At 36.1% G+C, this 26,812-nt stretch overlaps 1 protein-coding gene across 1 annotated transcript; it reads left to right on the top strand.

Moving 5' to 3' along the window:
- Nucleotides 1-26,126, top strand: dhcr24 (24-dehydrocholesterol reductase). The gene is made up of 9 exons (XM_056481181.1): nucleotides 1-351; nucleotides 5,236-5,391; nucleotides 5,996-6,101; nucleotides 15,672-15,790; nucleotides 15,872-16,135; nucleotides 17,079-17,222; nucleotides 19,823-20,020; nucleotides 24,349-24,527; nucleotides 25,213-26,126. Exons 1-9 carry the CDS (start codon nucleotides 121-123, stop codon nucleotides 25,364-25,366), a joined length of 1,551 nt encoding a protein of 516 aa, XP_056337156.1. The 5' UTR covers nucleotides 1-120; the 3' UTR covers nucleotides 25,367-26,126.
- The last annotated feature ends 686 nt before the right edge of the window (nucleotides 26,127-26,812 follow it).

Genomic DNA, 26,812 nt, shown 5'->3' with positions numbered 1-26,812 from the left:
CGAATCGTACGCGTGGAAGCGGGGAAACTGAGCTTAAGGGAAAGGAGGAGACGCATGAAATAACAGTTTATTAAGCTTCATGCGTTTTTAAAGTGCTTTCAAATTACAAACGCCGTCGAGATGGATCCGTTATTGTATTTGGGAGGGTTACCTGTTTTGTTTTTGATATGGATCAAAGTGAAAGGTTTGGAGTACGTGATAATACACCAAAGATGGATCTTCGTGTGCCTGTTTCTCCTGCCCTTGTCCGTCGTGTTTGATGTGTACTATCACCTGCGCGCCTGGATCATCTTTAAGATGTGCTCAGCGCCCAAACAGCACGACCAGCGGGTCAGAGACATCCAGAGACAGGTAACGTTAAAAACAAACCTGCTGCGTGGTCTCGTGTTACTGCATGATAATAGACAGCTTTTAAATATAACTGAATATGCCATGCAAGTATACTTTATTGGACTTTATGACAGTCTTTTTATGTAGTATGTACATTAGTATGATTATAATATAATATGGTTATGCATGTACAGCTTATGAGAGATTTTATTTAGAGTTTTTAAAAGAAATGCTGTTTTAAAAGAATGTTAATGAATGTTATGTCTGTGGCAGGTAGGGGCGTGGTAAAGTTACAGGGACACGCCCCTTACTTTTTTATTGATTAAACAGGGGAGTACAGAATTATACTTAACACAGTATACAAGGGAATTAATAACAAAAATAATCAGCAAAATTTCAGCAGTGTCTTAAGAGCTTTGGGATTACTAGAAGTCAGGGAATCATCAAAAAAAAAAAAAGATTTAGATCAATGAATAAACATTTTTTACAATTTGGTACGGTCTGCAAACATTTTGTTTTGTGGATGTTGTACTTTCCAAATAAAATAAAACTTTTTGTTATTTTGTCTCTTTCCAGTGATCCAGAGTTGCAATCATAAATAAATAAAACCATTTTATCAGTTATATTGATACATTTATAATACACTTCATAATAAAGTAATAAGGAAACTTGGGGCCAAAACCGTTTTGTGTAACTGCAATTGAAAATTCAATGAAGAATTGTTTCCGGCTCCATTTCACAAAAACAACACAAGGGTGAAAAACCTTCTTAAACTTACCAATACAATAATTTCATGGATAATATCTATGTAATATTTTAAAATTAGTTTATTTTACTTTTATTAAGAATGAGATATTTTTAATAGCTGACCAGACAAAGGAAAAGCTTGTTTCCATGTAACCATTACATGCCCCCTTACTATTAAACAGCATGACAGGTACGACATCGCCCACATTTAAAGTGGCTCTGGTTTAAAGACAGGTACGACATCGCCCACATTTAAAGTGGCTCTGGTTCTTTTTATAAAATATTTTTCCCAAAGGATCTAAAGTCTTTGTTAAAGTGTTGTGATCACAAGTGTTGTGTTGTGTACAGGTCCTTCTCAAAAAATTTGTATATTGTGATAAAGTTCATTATTTTCTGTAATGTACTGATAAACATTAGACTTTCATATATTTTAGATTCATTACACACAGCTGAAGTAGTTCAAGCCTTTTATTGTTTTAACATTGATGATTTTGGCATACAGCTCATGAAAACCCAAAATTCCTATCTCAAAAAATGAGCATATTTCATCCGACCAATAAAAGAAAAGTGTTTTAAAGGGCACATAGTTTACCTCTTTTTTTAAGATTTAATATTAATATTATGTTTTTTCTGAGTGTGCCAGTTTAGGTTCAGTTTAAAACACAATTCAGATTTTTTTATTATAATGTGTTAAAAAGTGTCATGTTGGGGGCATGTAAATTAGTTTCGGCTTCCCGCCAACGTAAAAAGGGGGCGGGGCCATGAGCTCACCCGCTCTGCGTTTGCAACAGAGTCTGACAGGCAGACTGCGAGAACGAGCTGGAGTGAGAGGTTTAGCTATCAGTCGTACATGTACGACTCTGACACAGACCAAGCAGAGAGTACAAAATCATTTATGTCTTTGTACAGTTTTACAGCCAACTGTGTGCTAGTTTCAAGTGCCGAGCTTGTACACAGAAACTAATAACCACGCACACTGAATTAACTTTGACTGAGGCACCGGATGCGCCGCTCGAAGCCGCGACACGGCACACCAGACACTCTCTGTAGCGCGGCAGATACATGAAGTGTCCCGAATCGTCGCGCCACGCATTTTTGAATTCTAAACATCCCAGCCGTGAGTGTACCCTGATAGAAGCCTATGTTTAGAATTCTAAAACGCATGCTAGTTAAGATCACAGGGAGCTTCTGGGATCGCGAGAAATGCAAACGGCTGAAGTATCAGGTAGACTCAATGAGAAGTACACATGTTTGCAAACCTACCTAAAGATACAACCAATAATTCCGATTAGAGCGATAATGTGGAGAATATTGCTCTTGTGTTAAGCCCAATGAGCCTTGCATCTAAAAATAGAGCTAGGGTGTTCCTTTAGTGATATCGCTTCAACTCACGCTGAAAATGGCGGACGTGAATCAACAAACTGAGGATATGATGACGCGCCTGTCAATCAATATTGGTGGGCGGGGGGACCGCTCTCCTACGTAAAGTTGCGGTCGGTTTGAAAACCGCTCCAATTAGTCCACCATTTTTTATGTTGTTAAATTGAAAAAAAAAGCACTGGGTGTGCTTATATCACCCCAATATGACAGTCTATACACCATACACGCACATATGTCTGTCTAAACAGCTTGAAAAGTAGATTTTTTACCATAGGTGCCATTCAATACAAAAAAAGTCAACCTTCAAATAATTATGTTCAGTTATGCACTCAATACTTGGTCGGGAATCCTTTTGCAGAAATGACTGCTTCAATGTGGAGTGGCATGGAGGCAATCAGCCTGTGGCACTGCTGAGGTGTTATGGAGGCCCAGGATGCTTCGATAGCGGCCTTAAGCTCATCCAGAGTGTTGGGTCTTGCGTCTCTCAACTTTGTCTTTACAATATCCCACAGATTCTTTATGGGGTTCAGGTCAGGAGAGTTGGCAGGCCAATTGAGCACAGTAATACCATGGTCAGTAAACCATTTACCAGTGGTTTTGGCACTGTGAGCAGGTGCCAGGTCGTGCTGAAAAAGGAAATCTTCATCTCCATAAAGCTTTTCAGCAGGTGGAAGCATGAAGTGCTCCAAAATCTTCTGATAGCTAGCTGCATTAACCCTGCCCTTGATAAAACACAGTGGACCAACACCATCAGCTGAAATGGCACCCCAGACCATCACTGACTGTGGGTACTTTACACTGGACTTCAGGCATTTTGGCATATCTCTCTCCCCAGTCTTCCTCCAGACTCTGGCGCCTTGATTTCTGAATGACATGCAAAATTTTTCGAAAACTTTCATCCAAAAAAGTTCTTTGGACCACTGAGCAACAGTCCAGTGCTGTTTCTCTGTAGCCCAGGTCAGGCGCTTCTGCCTCTGGACCTGGGGAATGCGGCACCTGTAGCCAATTTCCTGCACACGCCTGTACACGGTGGCTCTGGATGTTTCTACTCCAGACTCAGTCCACTGCTTCCGCAGGTCCCCCAAGGTCTGGAATCCGGTCACCTCCTCTCGTTGTGCAGCGTTTTCTGCCACACTTTTTCCTTCCCACAGACTTCTCACTGAGGTGCCTTGATACAGCACTCTGGGAACAGCCTATTCGTTCAGAAATTTCTTTCTGTGTCTCACCCTCTTGCTTGAGGGTGTCAATGATAGCCTTCTGGACAGCAGTCAGGTCAGCAGTCTTACTCATGATTGAGGTTTTGAGTAATGAACCAGGCTGGGAGTTTTTAAAAGCCTCAGGAATCTTTTGCAGGTGTTTAGAGTTAATTAGTTGATTCAGATGATTAGGTTAATAGCTCATATAGAGAATCTTTTCATGATATGCAAATTTTTTGAGATAAGAATTTTGGGTTTTCATGAGCTGTATGCCAAAATCATCAATATTAAAACAATAAAAGGCTTGAACTACTTCAGTTGTGTGTAATTAATCTAAAATATATGAAAGTCTAATGTTTATCAGTACATTACAGAAAATAATGAACTTTATCACAATATGCTAATTTTTTGAGGAGGACCTGTATATTAAAACTTAACTAAAAGGCAGATACCAGATTATATCTTACTTATCCTTAATGAAATTATTCACATCATTATTCACCCTTCACTTGTTCCAAACCTGTTTGAGTTTCTTTCTTTTGTTGAACACAAAAGAAGATATTTTGAAGAATGTTGGCGTAACAGCCATTGACCCTTTTTACAGTGTTTTTGTTCCATGAATGTCAATGGCTGCTAGTTTCTATATCATTCTTCAGAATATCTTCTTTTCTGTTCAACAGAAGAAAGAAACTCAGATTTTGAACAAGTGGAGGATGAGTAAATAATTACAGAATTTTAAATATTAGTTGAAGTATCCCTTTAATGAAGGAACTTATTAACTCAACTACAATCCCACTGAGCTTTGCAAAGTTAAAATGATATAGATAGAAAATAAGCTACTCATTTAAAGTTGTATAATATATTTTCTCAGAATATTTCTCATTATCATATTTTGAGTTTGTTGCAAAATATGGGTATTTATAGAAATATTGAAGCAATTTGAGAATGCATATAGAGGAGTGGGGCGAAGCTCAATATCTTGTTAGGTGCACTTTGTAATTTATACACTTATTAAGTGCACTTTGCGGCTAATAATTAATGTTATAGTAAATATATTCATTCATTCATTTTCTTCGGCTTAGTCTCTATTTCAGAGGTTGCCACAGCGGAATGACCTGCCAACTATTCCAGTTTTACACTGCGAATGCCCTTCCAGCCACATCCCAGTACTAGGAAACACCCACACACTCATTTGCACACACGACAGACAATTTAGTTTATGCAGTTCACCTGTACAGCATGTCTTTGGACTGCGGGGGAAACCGGAGCACCCGGAGGAAACCCACGCCAACACAGAAATGCCAACTGGTCCAGCCAGGACTCAAATCAGCAACCTTCTTGCTGTAAGGTGACAGTGATAACCACTGAGCCACCGTGCCGCCATAGTAAATATATACTGAAATGAAATAATATTAAGGTTCACCAATCAACCTGAATATGTCAAACTAATGAAAATGCAAAGACAAATTGCACAGTAAATGCAACTTTAATTTAGTAATGAACCATGACTAAGTCAGATTGAATTGTGGAAACACACCATTCAGTGCAGCTAGATCTTAATGTGACCATTTCACTTTCCCAGGTGCGAGAATGGAGGAAAGATGGAGGGAAGAAGTACATGTGCACAGGACGTCCGGGATGGCTGACTGTGTCCCTCAGAGTGGGGAAATACAAAAAAACTCACAGGAACATCATGATTAACATGATGGACATCCTGGAAGTGGACACAAAACGACAGGTATCTGTTTCCAAATCTGCTTTTTTGACAGCAAAGTCTGTTATTGTAGATTTCAACTTTTCATTCATTCATTTTCTTTTTGGCTTAGTCCCTTTTTAATCAGGGGTTGCCACAGCGTAATGAATCCATTTAACGTCACTTATCCAGCATATGTTTTATGCAGTGGATGTCCTTCCAGCTGCAGCTAGTCCTGCACAGGGAAACATCCATACACTTTCACATGCACACACATACACTACTGCCAATTTAGTTTACCCAATTCACCTATAGCTCATGTCTTTGGACTGTGGGGAAAACCGGAGCACCCAGAAACCCACTTGAACACGGGAGAACATGCAAACTTCACACAGAAATGTCAACTGACACAGCTGGGGCTCGAATCAGGGACCTTCTTGCTGTGAGGTGACAGTGCTAACCATGGAGCCACGATGCCACCTCTCAACTTTTCATTTAAAGTTAATAATTTAAAAAGACTAGGTTTACAGCAGACTGTAAAAATGTATGTAGATAAGAGTTATTTTGTCATAATATATGTGATTGTTAGAGAATTGCAAAGTGTGATGAAATGTATACTTGATAAATCAAGCTTCTACCAATTGTTCAGGTGGTGCGTGTAGAGCCTTTAGCTAACATGGGTCAGGTGACTGCTCTGCTCAACTCTATTGGCTGGACACTGCCGGTGCTGCCAGAACTCGATGACCTCACAGTCGGTAGGTTTTAAAAGAAGAACAGATTTCCGAACAGTGTTATTTTCATATCATCGAGATACTATTTAAGATTTCAAAAATTGCTGTTTTTGTATATTTATATTTAAAAAAACAAAAAAACTAAAAGTAATCTGTAGATTCATTTGCACAGATTAACTATTCACCCTAAGAATAACAACATGAACTAGAAAAATAAACATTGTACATTTTTATTTAACTCAGACTTTAAATTCTATTTTAGTTATTTTTTTGTACCTCAACTTAAATTAAAGAGCCCCTATTATGCGTTAAAAAAGGTCATATTTTGGTTTTGGGGGTTTCCAACAACATGCTGATATTTATGTAAGGTCAAAAAACACTTTCATTGTCTTATAATATGCATTTATTTATACCTAATTATCCCAACAACTCCCAAATGATTCGTTCAGTGATTCATTTGTTCCCAAACCCCCTCCTTAGAGCGATGCTAATCTGTGCTGATTGGTCTAATGACTCAGTCTGTTGTGATTGGTGGACTGCGTTCAGCGACTTATCAACAATTTAGAAGTAGTCAAAGTGCAGAGTGTATATGTGAGCCCAATGCAGGAGTGAATTAAAGCATTGCAGTTAAACACCAGCCTATTGCTTTATTCTTAAACATAAATAATAACAATGACAAACATTCAGTAATGATCCGCACAGTGGCAAAAGCTGAACTATTTTGAAACTTGACCGCCGCACGTGTGTAGGAACAGATGACTGTGGCCACAAAGCGGCATGCATCACATTTTCAACATGGTTTTAGACGCCATATGAGAATATGAAGAGTTCAGATGCAAAAGCCACTAAACGCCACTTACGCCACAAATGAGCTAATGACATTGAGTGAATGCTTTAGGCACGTAGTACGTAGACAATAGGGATGCACCGATACCACATTTTTACAAACCAATACGAGTATGAGTATTTTAATTTGTGTACTCGCCGATACCAAGTACCGATACCAATACTTCAAGGATTTGGTTTCAATGATGTTTATTTGTTAGGTTTTTTTTTCCTGTATCAAGGATGAACATAAAAATCTTTTAACAGAAGGCTGTCAAGCCAAAAATATACACACATTGTTGATAACCCTGCAAATCCAGACCTTATTTATTAATGATTAAGCATGGACATTTACTAGTAAAGGACTACTTATCCTTGCGCTTATGCATCCACGACTTCACACATTACACAAAGTGTGTGCAGTGTACGTTACCTTATGGAGTCACTCTCTTGGCATTGCATATTGGGTATGCATAAAACCCTGTTATGTGCGATTCTTTCATATTCATGAGTCCTGTCCTAAATCCGCTGGTCAGGTAATCAAAATGTCGGCTACTTGATGTTTAACTATGGGTGGGTCGCCAGTAGATAAGATCAATAGCCATAAATTTGCAATTTTATTTACAGTATTTACATTCAACAATGTTTAATAATAAATAATCTTATTTTTTTAAAAACAAAAGTGATTTAGCACTGACAAGCCAACTGCAGAGAAACAAGCAACCATTGCGGCAACTGCAGTGAGCACTTTTTCCGAAGTTCAGCTCTTCTTTTTTACACTTGATTATTATGCGTTTAATGTTAAAAAAGCAATAATGAATCAGCCGACAAGAGTGTTGTGTGTGTGTGCGTCTTTTGTCACTGAAGCCACTCTCTTCAAAAAACGAAAGTTGCTTCATCTGTCTGTCTGTCAATATTTCTGCTTTTATTCGAATGAAAAGTTAGTTTAGATAAGCCAGTATTTGAAAATTGCAGTAAAGTAACTGTGACGTGCAGCCACACATCAAATCTGAGGTAGGCCTATGATCTCATCTCTCTCTCGCTGTCACCCAGACACAGACATCGATACGTATAGACGCCACCCAAGTCAAGTCGCAAAACTGAGGCTGGTGCCAGTTGACAGGTAGAATAGCTGAAGACTTTGTGAAATCTGTGAAAATACAGCACTGAAATTAACAGTCATAAATGTCTTTGAGTCAAAAAGTTTATTTGTAGGATATCTGTATAAACGCAATCAGAGCCAATGTTATGTAGAAGTTGTGTCGCCTAATAATTATATTAATTCTAATAAAATGAAAACCAAAATAAACAATTATTGCATTTTTCGTTTGCTTAAAAAATATACAGAAACAAAAAAAAAATAAAAATCAAAGGATGGCTAGTAGGCCTATAGTCTATGCAGTGTGTAAACTTACAGGACGGTGTTGGTTACTGCGCTCCACGTTATTGAACTCCAATATTTCTAAGGGAGATTATGTTTCTCGATAGCCTATATTAACAAGAGATTTTAAAAATAAAAGGCATTTTAAAATAAGAACAAGCAACAAATAAAACTGGTCCCGTGGATTTCAGCACCTGTTATCTTGCCAGTGTGCTATGTAGTATGTGTAGCTATAGCGCTCTTATGCAGCGCATCTCAACTGCCGGCTAGTGAGAGAGTGTGCGTAAAGAGCTCAAAGCAGGCATATAAGCAAAAGCAAGATCATATCGTTATAAATATTCCATTTACAATACTTATCAAAATATTTATACATTTACATGAAATGTTTATTAAGATTGTGTGATCTGTATAGGCTGTCTGATCTTTACAGAAGCTGTAAACTGACACGCACGCAGCGACGGCAGTGATATTCAGCTCTGGCAAGAAACTTTAATTTAGCCTGTAGTCTTTATATTTTTACAAAATGTTCCATTACTTAAAATTTCTTTCATTTTTTATTTATAGTTTAGAAATAAAATGAGTGCTAGCTTGTTTAGCTGTGATCATTATGCAAGGATCACATTTCATATTCGGTTTATTCTTCAGTAGCCTAAAGATTTGTTAATAATGTATTTTATAAACGGACTGTTTATAAGGACTGAGCTATTAATATATAATACATTAGGCTAATTTATACATTAAGACATTGAGGTCAGGTAGGACAACAAATCACATCCATGTATAGTGAATTACTGTTGAGTGGTGTCGGTGCATGTTATGGGCCGTTCATGTCCGATACGAGTATTTTAACCAAGTATCGACCCGATACTGGTATCGGTGCATCCCTAGTAGACAACAAATCATTGTACTTGAATCATCTAATTCCCAGGGCTAGCACATTCAGAAATAAGTTTGTTGGCAAAAGCCGCTAAACGCCACTTGCCTTTGACAGCAAAAGCCGCTATGTCCCAAGAACCAATTAGAAGACGCTAATCGAATCATATGTTTTCAATGTAGCAGCGCGCTGATACAGCGGCTTTTATGAGGAGACTGTTTTATTCTGCTGTCAATTTCATTTTTAAAAGACGGAGTTTGATGAACTGGATGAGCCTGTCCGACTGTCAGTGAATAGCAAATGAAAACATCCCTTACCTCAAATCTCTGTGCATTTTAAGAAAAAGAAAACACACCATACAGTCAGAAGTGTGGCATGCATTCATAACGTTTTTTTGCGCAGCGACGCTACTTTGAATGAGTCCAATTTACTATAAATTAAACGGCAACTGCGTTTCACAGAGTTAAGATGTTGTTCTTTTATCCCACATGGATGCTATGAGGATAAACAAGGGACCAAGACCTTAAGTATGGTGAGAATAAAATAATGACAGCTTCTAAAAGTGTTTGAGAGACATCGCCTTTTTGCGCAATAGGGGTATTTTGTGTTTGATTTGCTAATTTAAGCTATTTTTTAAAAGATGAATATAATGTATAAAACTATAAATTATTTGTATTACTTCATAAAACTTATACGTCTGTTAAGCTTTTTATATTAATGGACTATAGTTTTCAATGTTTACATTGTTCTACTTACATTAAATCTAAAACCCAAATATTAGAATATATTGATTAATGCATATACTTGACAGATTTCATTCATTCATTTTCCTTCTGCTTTTTCCCTGATTAATTAGGGGTTACTACAGCGGAATGAACCACCACTTACTTGACAGATTTATGTATTTTTAATTTCAGGTTGTTTGTGTAATGTGTTTTATGTTTGGTAAAATAATTTCAAATTGCATCTTAAGTGATTTTCAACTAAAAATTTTCAGTCTTGTCCCAATAGGTGAATTTCGAGGTTTTTGCAAAAAAGCACAAGTGGATTTAGCTGGTTTTGATGCAAAAGAAAATCTACCCTCTTAAAAACCAAAGAATTGTCTAAAGTGACATTTTTGAAAAAAAAAGTGATTTATTTACTAGCTAATAACCTTATCATTGCATGTAAAATGAAACTTCTGAACCTATTTATAGGAGCCTGATAAAAAATGCTCATTTACAAAAAAAGTGGTCTGATGGATTTATAGGGTTTTGCATCTGTACTCTTTATATAAAGAGTTAACCAGATACAGTACAAGCGGTTACAAGTAACAAAACACAATAAAATATTACATCATTTGCAAGCTAGAGAAAACAAGGAGGCAACCATTTTAATCGCACTTAAGTTACTTACACTTGGGAAATGCAAGAAGAAACTGACCTTTGAACTGTGTACTGTAAAGTTCATGTCAAGCTCTGACATATCCTATACATCAATAGTCTTTTCTGATCCTTCCTTTAACAAACGGCCAACAAATCCCTTGTTGTAAGCGTGTAGATTGCTGAAGCACTCGTCAGAAAAATGACGGAACACAGCACAAGGCTGGGCTATAAGGCTGAGGTATTTTTGCAAAAATAAACTTCAACCACTGGCTCTTGACAGCCTCATTTTTGGGTTGGGAAAATAACACTAACTTTCCCTCATACTTCAGAGCACAGCGTCTTCAAGACATGATTCAACCAGGATCTGCTACAGTGGTTGTCTTCCTCTTTTTCTTTCTACAGTGTTTTAGGGCATGGCCGGTGGTTTCAATTGTCCAGGGTTTGCGCGTGCAACAAATGGACGGGGCTTGAGTTCAGTATGGACGTCACGCTGATGCGCCTAAAAATTTGTTACCCCCACGATTCATTTGAACCACTCGGAGTCGACTCTTTTATAGATGTATCAATAGTTTTAAACTCTGTGCCCTATCAGATTTAAGCCTTAGCTGGATATTTCGCTTCACTCAGGGCTGTGTTACACACTGCATGGAAGGTCATTTTCAAAAACCCATAATAGGGGCTCTTTAAATGAAAATAAAAAGCATTTTCTTGGTAAAATTTAACAAGGTTTTTATGTTTATTTTCCTTTTATTTTAGTTTTATTTATTGAGTTTACATATATTTGGTGTAATTAAAGAATTTATATATATATATATATATATATATATATATATATATATATATATATATATATATATATATATATATATATATATTTATTTATTTATTTATTTATTTATTTATTATTTTTTTATTTTATTTTATTTTTTGGAATGTTTGTGTGTAATTCCAAGTACATTCTTGGTTGTTAAGTTATATTAGCAAGTTAAGTGAAATGATTTTTTTTTTCTTTTAGACAATTAGCTGAAATAAATAAAGGTTTTTATAGATTTGGTTTCAGTTTATTATGTATTATGTTAAATATTTTCAGTTTTATTTTCTTGAATTTTTGTGTCTTTTTGAAAAATTGTCAAAAATGTTATTTATTTAAATTTAGTGTTTGTTCAAAACAACTAACTTTTTATTTTTTACAATTAAATATGTACTAAATAAATTTAATAAATAAAAAAAGATATAGCAAATATTTTATTGTAAATGGAAAGACAAATGAAAAAATTTTATAAATTAATTTTAATATTGGCTCCGGTTTCCCCCACATTCCAAAGACATCTGCTATAGGTGAATTGAATAAGCTAAATTGGCTTTAGTGTATGTGTATGAATGAGTACATATGGGTGTTTTCCAGTATGGTGTTGCAGTTGGAAGGGCATCCGCTGTGTAAAACATATGCTGGATAAGTTGGCGGTTTATTCTGCTGTATTTATTGCAAAATAAAATAAATTTGCAGGAAAAAAACTGTGACATACTATAAACATCAGCATATTCGCATGTCATCTAGATTCATCTGAACATTTTCAATTCAGCACACAGTAACACTTCTCTCTATTTAGATGAGGCCAGTAAGTCATCTCTGACCTTTATCATCTCTCCCTTTTCTTTCCACATGCTCCACCGGGGATTTGTTTAATGTCTCCGAGCACTTGCAGATATTCGCTTTCTTTAAATTGCACATAACGCTCTCCTGATCAATATTATATGCCGTGTGTGGTGCATCAGAGGCTGCTCGTAATCGGGTTATGGATGAGCATAGACCCTGTTCAATGAGGCAGATTAGATTAGAGCGGATACGGGTCCTATTGCTGAAAGTGTTTATAGATCCCAGAAACAAACAAAAAAAAAGCGCTCATTGGCGGAGAAATGCTTTACACAGACTCTCCTTCAAATTCATTTGTAATTCTGTGGAGACTGTATTTGGTAATAAGACATGGGGAAGATGTGTTGTACTTTTGTACTGTGTTGGATGATAGGGAACATATCTGGCCACATCTATTGATTTATATATCTTTGAAACTGAAATCAAAGCAGTAGTTTTACACAGTGCCATTTCTAAATCTTAGTTTAGAGCAGTATGTCTGTATCAAAGATCAATTATTTGGACTTTGGACCATTCCCCTTTAGTGCTAAGTTTGCTTTTCTCATGAATTTTCTGTCCCATTCCTTTGTTGTTTTAGGATTTAGAGGCCCATATTTGTTTATTTAGAACTGTTAAATATCTTAAGTGTTTTTTTTATGCATGGGCCATGTTGTTATTTGCAGTGGATACCAGTAAGATTTAAAAAATGCTCACAGGCTGAAGTGACTGACGAAAAACATATATATGATGATATATGATATTTTAAAAGGAAGTAAATGCAATTTAGAAGTGCTCTAAAAGATGCTGAACTTCCGATTATCTAAAATGTGCCTTTAGTGCACTTTCATCTTGAGTTCCATTTTCTTAATTTTAGTAGAAATTGTGTTGGTTGCATTTATCAAGTCAATTCAATTCTGATGCTAAAGTCACTGTAGAAATTGCAATGCTCCTTTTTGTTGCGGTTTATTGATTTTTGGTCATTGATAGAGATGTAAATCAAACAAATATGTCACATTTTAATATTTTAAATGAACTCATGTTCAAAGGTTTGGGGTCAGCATTTTTTAGGCACCACAGCAAAAACAACAACAAGTTTTGTTAAAACAACAAGTTTTGTTAAAAATGTTGTTAACTTGCAACATGATGAACAAATGGTGGGAACTTGTTAACAATGTGCTGTCAGAGATTTAAAATAATATGCTAACAACTTATCAGATTCAGAACATGTTATTAACATGCTAAAATATGCTAGAAACTTGCTAGCAGTGTGCTTGCTAGCTGTGTTACTATGTCTCAATACTTTAAATGAACACCGAATAAACTCATGTTCAAATATTTAGGGTGAGCTTTTTTAGCAACACAGCAAAAATACTCTCAACAAAATGTTAACTTGCAACAAAAATGCTAGCAACATGATGATGAAATGGTAGTAACATGGTAACAGTGTGCTACCATGTTACAGTCTCAGAACATGTTGTTAGCATGCTACAACAGGCTAGATACTTGCTAGCAGTGTGCTAGAACATGTTAGCATGTCTCAATATTTTAAATGAACACTAAATATACTTGTTTAAATATTTGGGGTCAGCTTTTTTAGCAACACAGCAAAAATATGCTAGAACAAAGTTGTTAAAAATGTTGTTAAAACTTGCAACAAAATGCTAGCAACATGATGATGAAATGGTAGTAACATGGTAGTGTGCTATCAGTGCTTTAAAATAATATGCTAGCAACTTATCAGACTCAGAACATGTTATTAACATGCTAAAATGTGCTAGAAAACATGCTAGCAATGTGCTAGAACATGCTAGCAACATGATGAAATGGTGGTAGGCCTAAGATGTTAACATTGTGCTGTCAGTGCTTTAAAATAATATGCTAGCAACTTTTCAGACTCAGAACATGTTATTAACATGCTAAAATGTGCTAGAAAACATGCTAGCAGTGTGCTAGAACATGCCTTAATATTTAAAATGAACACTATTTTAAATAAACTCATGTTCAAAGGTTTGTGGGGTCAGCGTTTTTAGCAACACAGCAGTAACACTTACAACAACGTGTTGTTAACTTGCAACACAAATGCTAGCAACATGATTAAATGGTAGTAGCATGTTAACAATGTGTTATTAGTGCTTCAAAATAATATGCTAACAACTTGTCAGACTCACAACTTGACATGCTGAAATGTGCTAGAAACTTGCTAGCAGTGTGCTAGAATGTGCTAACATATCTCAATAATCTACTTTAGTTAGTTAACTCACTTTAGGATACCCTGCAAGTAATTAATAAGCCAATGCAGCTTTACAGGTAAGCCTAGCATACACAAAAAGTAAGCCTTTGAAATTCATGTAACCTTTAAAAACAAGGAAAAATGTCATGTCAACCTTACAACTGCACGAAATGCCCTAGCAATTCTGGCCCTTTTAGGGCCTGGCAGATAGGACAGCAAATGATATGAGAGGAAAGCTGGGGTAGAAAGGGGAGAGGGATCAGCAAAGCGCCATGTGGCAGCAATTGCAGAGTACAGTTGCACTATACATGTCTGTGCATTTAACCACAAGGTTACAGCCCTCAGTTCTGGGAAACACCCACATACTCTCATTCACACACTACAGCCAATTTTGTTTATCCAATGAGGCATATGCACAGGGACTTTTACTTTTCAATAAGCCAGCTCAAACGTTCCTGATGAACTGTCATCCCATTATAAAATTGCAGTGTTTAAGATCTGGTTTCTTTAAAAATCAGTGATCTTTACTGCCTGATTGAGATATAATAAAAAATGGATCTCAGACCAGACAAGAAGCACTGTGTTAAATTTCTTTGTTCCATGCCATACCTTTAAAATATGGATAAAGAAATTACCACAGTATTTCAATGTAGTTTATGCACTTGCCTGCTGCTCCTGATGGCGGCCGAGCTTAAAAGATCCTTCATCTCGTTTTAAGCTTGAACAACTAAATAAATTCCTAAGTCTATTTAACTGACTATATTTTAATTACATTGCATTATCGATGCTGTAAAACACTTATAAACCTTTAACTGATTAAATTTACAGAAAAGGTGATGTATATGTGTGTATATATATATATATATATATATATATATATATATATATATATATATATATATATATATATATATATATATATATATATATATATATATACACACACACACAATATTGTTGTCAGGATATGAGATTACTTGTATTGTGATATGAGATTTTTGTCCTGCACTGACACCCTTTTTTGGTTGGAAAAATGCTAAATGTAATCCGAATAGTAGATCAAATCAGAATATTAGGATGTTGGAAGTAATAATGATGCACTTTTTATCATATACATATACAGAATTTTGATGACTATGAAATACTTGTTACGAATACATAATGTCACAGGCTCTAAACCTTTAAATGTTAAAGTATACAGTATGAAATTTGCATTCAACTTATATTATGAATTAATTTTTGGACAGAGGTCATCCCCATCTAATACTTGAAACATCTTGTGTTTAGGTGGGCTGGTGATGGGAACAGGCATTGAGTCTTCATCTCACATCTACGGCCTGTTTCAGCACATCTGTGTAGCCTTTGAGCTGGTGTTGTCTGACGGCAGTCTAGTCCGCTGCACTATGGTGGGTCCATTATTACAGATTAAATAAAATTGTAGAACATAGACATATTAATATTTCTGAAAATCAAATTTTTGCTCACAGAAAGAAAACTCTGACCTGTTTTATTCCGTTCCCTGGTCCTGCGGGACTCTGGGGTTTCTGGTTGCGGCGGAGATCCGGATAATTCCAGCTCAGAAATGGGTGAAGCTGCACTATGAACCTGTTCGTGGCTTGGATGCCATTTGCAAAAAGTTTGCAGAGGAATCTGCCAATAAGGAGAACCAGTTTGTTGAGGGACTTCAGTACTCGCGGGACGAGGCCGTGATTATGACCGGCGTCATGACGGATCATGCAGAGCCTGACAAGGTGATAATGAAGATTTTACTAAATTTATCTCATCTCTTTTCTTAGTACTTTTCCTATGGCTGTTTTGCTAGTTCACTAGCAAAGCCCACATGCACAGTTCCACTTTATAAGAAAACATGTTAGCATTATGGTAAAACATTAGCAATGTAAGAAAATATGTTTCTAATAAATAAAAAAACATGCAGCAACAATGCTTGCAATGCTTGCAATCAGGCTAGCAATGTGCTAAAATATGCTAGTAATGCATGATGCATGATGAAACTGGCTAGCAGTGTGTTAAATGTTAGCAAATACGGTAATGACATGTTAATGACCTAAAACATGCAAACAACATGTTGTCAGTGCTTTAAAACATGCTAGCAATGTGTCAAATGTGTCAAAATTTTTGGGGCGTTGCAGTGGGTAGCACGATCGCCTCACAGCAAGAAGGTCACTGGTTCGAGCTTTAGCTGGGTCAGTTGGCATTTCTGTGTAGAGTTTGCATGTTCTCCCCATGTTTCCTCCGGGTGCCACGGTTTTCTTCCCAGTCCAAAGACATGCGCTATAGGTGAATTGGGTTAGCTAAATTGTTCGTAGTGTATGTGTGTGAATGAGAGTGTATGGGTGTTTCCAGTCATGGGTTGCAACTGGAAGGGCATCAACATATAAAACATATGCTGGATAAGTTGGCGGTTCATTCCGCTGTGGCGACCCCTTATTAATAAAGGGACTAAGCCGAAAAGAAAATTAATGAAAGAATAAAACATGCTATAAACTTGCCAGCACTGTGCAAAACATGCAAGTAACATGTTAAAATGTAAACACATTGCAACCACAGTGCAATTCATAATAAATATAATAAAAATCACAGGTGCATGTTTATTTTAAAAACATATATGATGGAACGTCATTGTGTGATCGTATTGTTGATTTTTTTTCTGTTTGTCCTTCTCTTGTTTGCCAGACTAACTGTATAGGTTATTATTACAAGCCGTGGTTCTTTCGGCATGTGGAGGGTTTCCTGAAGCAGAACCGCGTTGCAGTGGAGTACATACCTCTCCGCCACTATTACCACAGACACACCCGCAGCATCTTCTGGGAGTTACAAGTAAATTATTCCGGAAAACTGCACTCAGCAACACAATTACCAAATGATCTGCTTTTCCTATTTGTACATTCTGGTTTTAAAGGGGCCATGACACGAGGAATCAAATTTACCTTGATCTTTTGACATATTAGAGGTTAATTTGTACAATTAAAACATCCTGCAAGTTTCATAGCTTAAAATGTCTTCCTCATTATAAACAAAGCATTTATTTAATCAAGCTTAAAAATCAAATGGAAATTGCATGTGACATCACAAGGCTACATAAATTTGCATATACACTACAGCAGCAATCATGCGTCTGAAATCGCATGATAGGTACTATATATAAATTTGAACTTGATGAAACCTAATTTCTCTATAGTATAAATATGAGGCATATCAAAAGAATTTGGACGTACTTCTTCCACCATGTTGTCATAATCACATGACTTCCCTGGTATCTCATAGGTTTGTAAAGTGTCCCTTTAATGCCCATTTCAGAGTCTAGGCAGAAGTAGTAGGTTATCAGGCTACTTCTCGTAATAATTTTTTGTGTTAAATAGTTTGGAAAAATTAGATTTCAAACACACCGCAAGATTACAACAAATAGTTATATGTCATCACTCCATAGGCCCCGCCCACTGGGTTTCAGTTGCTAAATGGCTAATACTTGGCTACAATTGTTGCGTTAAACTAAGTCATTTGGTTTTTTGACATTTTACGCAACCTTCAGTCTACTGACAAATGGGACAATTTGAAAATTTAATTTGTTTTGTGTCTCTATACACATTTTATAGACTTTTATAGATTTTATAGACTTTTTCAATGTGATGATGTATTTGGCCCATGAACATTTCCTACTTGTTATCAAACTATTTCATAACTCTAACAAGAGGCAATTCAATCATAACTTAATGTTAAAAAAGCTATCATAACATCATTTATCAATGTTTTTTTTTTTGGATTCTCAGAAGCTATAGAAATTAAAGTTATGTAAGACAGGAAATACGTTGGGACCATCGTTTTTGTTTACATCTCTCAAAATCGTCTATAAAGGTCCCAGCATTAGAAACAAGTGGACTGTTTATTTGTTAATTGGCATCCAGGATTTATTGGAGGATTAGAACTTAAGCTATATACATATTTATATACATTAAAATGTATTGTACAGTTTAACAGCAATTTATTAGACCAAAATTACATTTTTTAATAAGTTAAGGTATATATATATATATAAGTATATATAAGTATATATATATATTTTTTTTACCAAATTCTGTTTTATTAATTCTGGATTATATTTTAATGGTTTAATAAATGTTAATAATCAAAGCATATCTGACTTATTGAATTCATAAAACAAATAACAAACAATTTATTCATTTGCTTAAAATAATAAGGATTTTTTTTATTCTAGAAATTCAGTGTTGTGTTTTAGAAAAAAATCTAATGCATAATTTAATTGGTATTTAAATAGTGTTGATTGAATCTTTTGTGGAGAACAAAATTGCTTCACAACAAAGGTTTACTTTAAGAAAAAATACTGTCATTATAAACAAAAAAAGTATCATTATTTCTTAAACAATTTTTTTTTAATTGACATTTTATTTTCATTGGTAGTAATATTATATTAAGATGTACTATGTAATAGTATTATATTTTTTTGAAGTTACGCCAAACTAACTGGTTGTCATGAAGATGCTTGCGTTTTGTGTATTTATGATATGAAGGATTCATGATTGAATAGAATTTTTGTGGTTTAATATTGACATACTAGTCCATTTCATAACATGAATGCAAAGATCTCACTTTTGATGTGTGTACCCAAAATTCTGTTTGCATTGATCTTCATTTTTATATATGAATCCACAATTCTTTCCATGATATATACATCACAGAAATCAGAGTTCCCTAATTTTAAGACACAACTTTGAATTCTAATCCCAAGGTTTTTAATTGTGGAAGTGTGATTTTTTTATTATTATTATTATTTTTTTTTTATTATTATTATTTTATAGGGGTTTTTCCCTTTAATGTTATAGGACAGTGGAGGGGAAGGATTGGCATAAGACCTAAAAACCTTAAAGCTGTTAAGGCCCAGAAAACCCCTGATTTTGGTTTGCGGACACAAACTTTCTCCTCTATGGATTCCATTAGCTTTAGATATTTCACTAGTCCCATAATGCATAGTTAAAGAGATGACCACTACCCTTCTTTTCCATCTTAATCAAGCCACGTCTCCATTATCTCTCTTAATCCCTCTCTCTCACTCACCAACACACTCACACACAGTTTTGATGCATTATATCCACTAAAACCTTCCATTAGCTACAGGAAGCGTGCATTGTCTTTTGATTGGGAGCGCTAGTTTGACATTACTCAATAAATTATGCAGCTGAAGCAGAGATGGACAAGACCAGGAGTGTCTTTGACTTTCAAACACAACTTTTCTGGTCATAAACAATGGTGTATGCATACAGCACTTACTGTAATAACTCAACATATTGATCACGCAACCCATTTCCTCTCTGTTGTCATCTTATCTTGTTTACTGTTACTTCATCTGTCATATATATATGAAATTTATTTGCTTCTTCCATTACTGGCTGTCTGTTTTTCAGGACATCATTCCGTTTGGGAATAACCCGTTGTTCCGGTATGTGTTTGGCTGGATGGTTCCTCCAAAGATCTCTCTGCTAAAGCTCACTCAGGGAGAGACCATCCGAAAACTGTATGAGCAGCACCATGTGGTGCAGGACATGCTGGTCCCCATGAAGGATATCAATGCCGCCATCCAGCATTTCCATGAGGACATTCATGTGAGTAAACCAGACATGCACTCAAATCTACTCTCACTTTATTAGGTAAACCTGTTCAACTTCTCAATAATGCTAAATATCTAAACAGCCAATCATATGACAGCAACTCATTGCATTTAGACATGTAGACGTGGTGAAGAGGATCTGCTGGAGTTTAAGTGACTTTTTATTTAGTGAGGATTAATGCTGCACATTAATGCTGCTCTGTTGGATTTTTTTACACACGTATCTCTGAGGTTTACAGAGAATGGTGCAAAAATATCTAGTTCTGTGGTTGAAAATGCCTTGTTGATGTAAAGGTGAATGAGCAGACAGGTTCAGCTGATAGAAAGACAATAGTAACTTAAATAGCCAACCCAAGCTCATTAAAAAATGCATGGCTACGTGTTTGCAAAACGTAAAATATGTTGCTTCGGGTACTTTTCACTGTATTTGTTTGCATACAAATCCACTAGAGGGTGCACATCCATGAGAAAATGGGGCTTCTTATACAGACAACTTAGACCGCTGGCCTAAATCTTACCCTAAACCTAACTAATAGTGTTTTCAAAAAAAAAGTTTACTGCGACCTTGCAGTTTTACCTTGGTTTTACATTGCTTTTATCTCTTTTGTGTAAAGAGATAAAAGTTGTACATATGCCGTTAGATTCAGTAGGTGAGGCAACATATTTAATTACAATCAAATACACCATTAAGATGTAAAACTTATTTGGAGTTGCACAAAAGTAACCTTTTATTCATTGATAGTATGTCCCTGTAAATATCATTAGTGTGAAAAGGAACAAAAAATCTTGGCATCATACTGCCCCATACAGTATAGAGCTCATTTTATCTAGAACAATGGTCTCAAACTCAATTCCTGGAGAGCTGCAGCTCTGCACAGTTTAGCTCCAACCAGCTCCAACTCAACCTGCTTAATAGTCTCTAGTAGTCATTGGCTAACATCTTGATTAGTTGGATCAGTTGTGTTTGATTAGTGTTGGAGCAAAACTGTGCAGAGCTTTGGCCATCCAGGAATACAGTTTGAGTCCTATAATCTAGAACAGTGTTTCTCAACCATGTTCCTGGAGGACCACTAGCTCTGCACCCTTTCCAAGTCTCCTTAACCAAACACACCTGATTCAGATCATCAGCTCATTCAAACCTTGAAGCAGATGAGCTACAGCAGCAGAAAAAGAAGAGCACACCAGTGACACTCCTGTTACAAAAATTAGACAATAAAAGACTGAAAAAGGTTGCTTCATCCAGTGAGTCCAGATTTCTGCTGCAACATTTGTATGACAGGATCAGAATTTGGCATAACACAAAAACTTAAAGTACTCAAATGTCCTCCACAGTCACTAGATCTCACTCTAATAGAGCCCCTATGGGATGTGCTGAATGGGAGATTCTCATCATGGATGTCCAGATAACAAATCTATAGCAACTAGTAATGCTAACCTTTCAATATGGACCAAAATCTCTGAGCAATGTTGTTAAATCAATGCAACAAATTTATAGCAGTCCTGAAGATAAAAAGGCTGTCCAAACTGGTGTTGGCAATGTGTATCTAATAAAGGGGACATTGAGCGTACAAAAATAAATTCAGTATGGAAAGTAATGTTTATTTCAATTGAAAGCAGGCATCAAAAATTCATTTATATGAAAGTCTATTCCAGTAATGTTCACCACAGACCTTTATTTTGCTCAAAAATCGAAAGCTGCTTTTCTAAAACCTCATTAGAAATTCTTAAGGGAACCCATGACTCCAAAAGCTAATTCTCCTCCAGTCTGCAAAACCAAACAGCTCAATATCTACCAAATCAGAACTAATTTGTACAATTCAACAACTGCAAATGGGTCAAAGAGACAAAATATGAATGAAAGTTAGCAGAGGCAATTCATTTAAAACATCTTGGGTTTAATTTGTTAAACCCGGTAGCTAGCTCTCTGCAACACTCACATGGTCGCCCACTGAAGCTAAGCAGGGCTGTGCCAGGTCAGTACCTGGAAGGGAGATCACATAGGAAAGCTAGGTTGCTGCCAGAAGTGATGTTAGTGAGGCCAGCAGGGGGCGCTTAACCTGCGGTCTGTGTGGGTCCTAACGCCCAAGTGTATTGATGGACACTCTATACCAGGAGTGACCAATCTCGGTCCTAGAGGCCCGGTGTCCCTCCAGGGTTTAGCTCCAACTTGCCTCAAAACACCTGCCTGTGTGTTTAAAGTATACCTAGTAAGACCTTGATTAGCTTGTTCAGGTGTGTTTGATTAGAGTTGGAGCTAAAATCTGCAGGACACCAGCCCTCCAGGAACAAGTTTGGTGACCTCTGCTCTATACTGCTCAGTGAGTGCTGTTATTCAGATGAGATGTTAAATTGAGGTTCTGACTCTCTGTGGTTTTTTGAAAAAGAGTAGGGGTTTAACCCTGGCATTCTGGCCAAATTTGCCCACTAGCCTCTGTCCATCATGGCCTCCTAACCATCCTCATATCAAAATTGGCTTCATCACTCTGTCTCCTCTCTACCAATCAGCTGGTGTGTGGTCTGGAACAATATGGCTGCCGTTGCGTCATCTAGGTGGATGCTATACACGGTTGTTGCTAGATCGGATATGGTTGCGTTTAATGAGAATTATTTATTACATTTCCCATTTATTGCATTTTATTAACGTCTACCCCAACCCTAAGCCCAACCGTCAATATAATGAAAAAAAATTTGTTGTACTGAGTGTTATTTATGCTATCTATTAAATTACCCAATAAATTGTACTTTTTAATGCCTACCCCCACCCCAACCGTCACAGTCATGTAAAATATTAATTATTGTTATACAGTGTCATAAAAAATGCTGCTATATTGGTGTGCATATCACGTTTCCAGCGGGCCGCATATCCGATCTAGACTTTACCGCTGCACACTGGTGGTGGATAAGGAGATTCCCCCCATTATGTAAAGTGCTTTGAGTATCTAGAAAAGCGCTATAGAAATGTAATTAATTAATTAATAACATCAACATCAACAAAAAATGAAAAATACTCTTTAATAATCATATTGTTGATTTTAAAGTTACTGTTACAAGTGACATCTTATGGCAGAACAATGTAACGTGAACTGCCAATAACTACTTCTCCAATGCTGCAGTTTGTACTGGCAAAGCATTTTAATTATTACTGCAATTTAAATCAAATGTAATTTATTGACCAATAACATGTAACCAACAACAATACAAAGATGCCAAGTAAAGCAGGCACTATAATACCGACCACTTTATTAGGTACACCTTACTAATACCAGATTGGATTGAGTTCTGGTGACTGTGGAGGCCATTTGAGTACAGTGAACTCATTGTCATGTTCAAGAAACCAGTCTGAGATGATTCACACTTTATGACATGGCGGGTAATACTGCTGAAAGTTGTCGTCAGCAAATGGGTACACTGTGGCCATAAAGGGATGGACATGGTCAGCAACAATACTCAGGTAGGCTGTGGCGTTGACACCATACTCAATTGGTACTAATTGGCCCAAAGCATGCCAAGAAAATATCCCCATACCATTACACCACCACCACCAGCCTGAACCGTTGATACAAGACAGGATGGATCAATGCTTTCATATTATTGACCCCAAATTCTAACCCGACTATTCCGAGTGTTGCAGCAAAAATCGATACTCATTAGACCAGGCAATGTCTATTGTCCAATTTTGGTAAGCCTGTGAGAATTGTAGCCTCAGTTTCCTGTTTTTAGCTGACAGGAGTGGCACCTGGTGTGGTCTTCTGCTGCTTTAGCCCATCCACCTCAAGGTTCGACGTGTTGTGTGTTCAGAGAAGCTCTTCTGCATACCTCGGTTGTAAAGAGTGGTTATTTGAGTTACTGCTGTGTTTCTATCAGTCTGGCCATTCTCCTTTAACCTCTGGCATCAACAAGGAATTTTAAATAGGCACTATCCTTGTAAATCGACTGCTTATTTGCAGTATCTAAACAACTACATTCTTGCCTATGTTTTGTGTTGGGTGTTTCAACAGATACAGTATTTGTCAATTTAATATTGAGTTTAGTCTTCTGCTTGGCATTTGCCTTGGGCGGAGTGATACACACTGGTGTATAGGCTGGAAGAGTTTAGAAACTGGCAGAATATCACATGGATAATTAAGATTCAAGAACAAGAAAGAACTGTTGTATAAATATGTATATATCATTGTTAAATTTTGGTTTATATATGAACTAATACTAATACTACAATTGGTTAAAAAAACAATTGTAAAGTGTTTCCGAAAAAAGTTACTGATAGTATTTCATACCATGAGCTGGTTGCGCATTGCTTTAGGGTTTGGTTTGTGTGTGCTTTAGGTGTATCCTCTGTGGCTGTGTCCATTTCTCTTGCCCAACCAGCCAGGAATGGTGCATCCTAAAGGAGATCAAGATGAACTGTATGTTGATATCGGAGCATATGGAGAACCAAAGGTCAAACACTTTGAGGCCACATCATCCACACGGCAGCTAGAGAAGTTTGTCAGAGATGTTCATGGGTCAGTTTGCACATTTCACCTTTCCATTTGGTTGGATGAACAATGTTATAAAAAACATGATACATCTACAAGCATTTAATTCACTGGAAACACGCATGAATTTCTAAATATACCTACTTCCGCTGCAGTTCCAGGTGAAACGAACAGTAGAAAAACACTGACACAAATCACTTTTTCACAAAATGTTTTAATAGCCGAGTTAAATATTGTATCCTTGCGAAAACCAGGATTATATTTATTTTTATTCACACTTTCAGTAGTCCCCAATTGTTTTTTTTCTGAAATTGTATCGAACTGTGACTTTTTTTTAATTTTGATTACAGTATTGTTACACTCTACTGTTACACTCACTGTACAAACTCAAAACACATCTGTTTAGAACAGCCTACTCTCTTTAACTCAACTGCACTTTTTTTAAATTTGTATTGTATTCTATTGACTGTTCCTGTTATTATTATTATTATTATTATTATTATTATTACTTACAACACCTCTTGTCATCTGACATCTCACATGTCATCTGATAATTGCAGCAAAATTTAGAAGTGGTGCATTTCAGATATGAAAAACACTGGCGTGATGCTCAACAGTTTTTGAAATCCAGCAAAATAATTTCAAGCTCTTTAAAATTATTATTGTGAAAAAAATACTAGAATATTGTATAACACAAAACCTATTTTTCTAGATTCCAGATGCTGTATGCTGATGTATACATGGAGCGCAAGGAATTCTGGGAGATGTTCGATGGCACATTGTATCATAAACTCAGAGAGGAGCTCGGCTGTATAGATGCATTCCCTGAAGTCTTTGACAAAATCTGCAAGTCTGCAAGACATTGAATCCAAATGAACCTGATACATGGGCAAAAAAATAAACAAAACAAACGGTACAATCATTTTGCTGACAACAATGGGGTCAGACACACTTAGAACATAGATACTCTTGTTCATAAAGGAGCACCAGCAAATTTGACAATATATTCTGAAAATAATTTTTATTCCTCTATTCCTGGGCCCTTTTTATTTATTTTTTTACGGTTTAAACAATATTCATATAAACAACAAATATTGCTTAAAAGGTTTTGAATATATAGTTGAAGTCAGAATTATTAGCCCCCCTGAATTATTAGCCCCCTGTTTATTTTTCCCCAATTTCCCCAAAAAGATTTTTTCAATACATTTCTAAACATAATAGTTTTAATAACTCATTTCTAATAACTGAACTATTTTATCTTTGCCATGATGACAGTAAATAATATTTGACTAGATATTTTTCAAGACACTTCTATACAGCTTAAAGTGACATTTAAAGGCTTAACTAGGTTAACTAGGCAGGTTAGGGTAATTAGGCAAGTTATTGTATAACGATGGTTTGTTCTGTAGACTATCGAAAAAAAAATTGTGTAAAGGGGCTAATAATTTTGACCTTTGAAAATTTTAAAACTGCTTTTATTCTTGCCGAAATAAAACAAATAAGATTTTCTCAAGAAGAAAAAATATTATCAGATATACTGTGAAAATTTCCTTGCTCTGTTAAACATAATTTGGGAAATATTTAAAAAACAAAATTCAAAGGGGGGCTAATAATAAAAAAAAAAAATATATATATATATATATATATATATATATATATATATATATATATATATATATATAAACACATACATGTATACGAGTAATATCAAACAAGTAGCAGTGCGATGTGGCTGTATATCAGCCCTGGTGGGAGGCGTGCGTTGGCACAAGACTGCAGGCCGAGTGCCTTAGTGTCCCAATAGCCACATCGCACTGCTACTCGTGTGATATTAAGCTTATACACCTGGAAGTACTTTCTTCTGCCATTTATTCACATCTGCAGCTTACGTCAGAACAGCAGAAACTACTACTAATTCACCAACGTCACTTTAGAGTTAGTATTTGAATAATTCTGTAGCGTAATGTGTAAAGTGATGACAAAACAGGTGATTTTGCTTTGATTTTGATTTTACATTTTAAGATTATAAGGCTGAACGTGACATGAAATGCCATCAGTCTACAGAGATATCTCCTTACAGTATTCTAGTCTACAGTATTTCTCTGTTGCAATCAGGATATCACAATAATTAATCCTGATAAAAGCAGCGCAATCACTACCAGATTGCTGTTGTGTTTGCCATAAGAAAAAATGCTAAACACAATGCGGGAATTTCTTCTTTCTTTCTGCCAACACAACACACATTCCTGATATGCGAGTCCCATCTCACACTCAACACACTACAATTACTATGGTATAAAAGCATCACTACA

This window comes from Danio aesculapii, chromosome 20 (genome assembly GCF_903798145.1).
Source record: "Danio aesculapii chromosome 20, fDanAes4.1, whole genome shotgun sequence".
NCBI classification, from domain to species: Eukaryota; Metazoa; Chordata; class Actinopteri; order Cypriniformes; family Danionidae; genus Danio; species Danio aesculapii.
This window is presented reverse-complemented; position numbering and strand designations above follow the sequence as displayed.

Bases quoted from the DNA above. Each gene is read 5' to 3' on its own strand.
- dhcr24 (XM_056481181.1), top strand. From the start codon at position 121: ATGGATCCGTTATTGTATTTGGGAGGGTTACCTGTTTTGTTTTTGATA. The intron at 16,136-17,078 runs GTGATAATGAAG...CTTGTTTGCCAG, and splicing joins ATCATGCAGAGCCTGACAAG to ACTAACTGTATAGGTTATTA. The intron at 20,021-24,348 runs GTGAGTAAACCA...TGTGTGCTTTAG, and splicing joins ATTTCCATGAGGACATTCAT to GTGTATCCTCTGTGGCTGTG.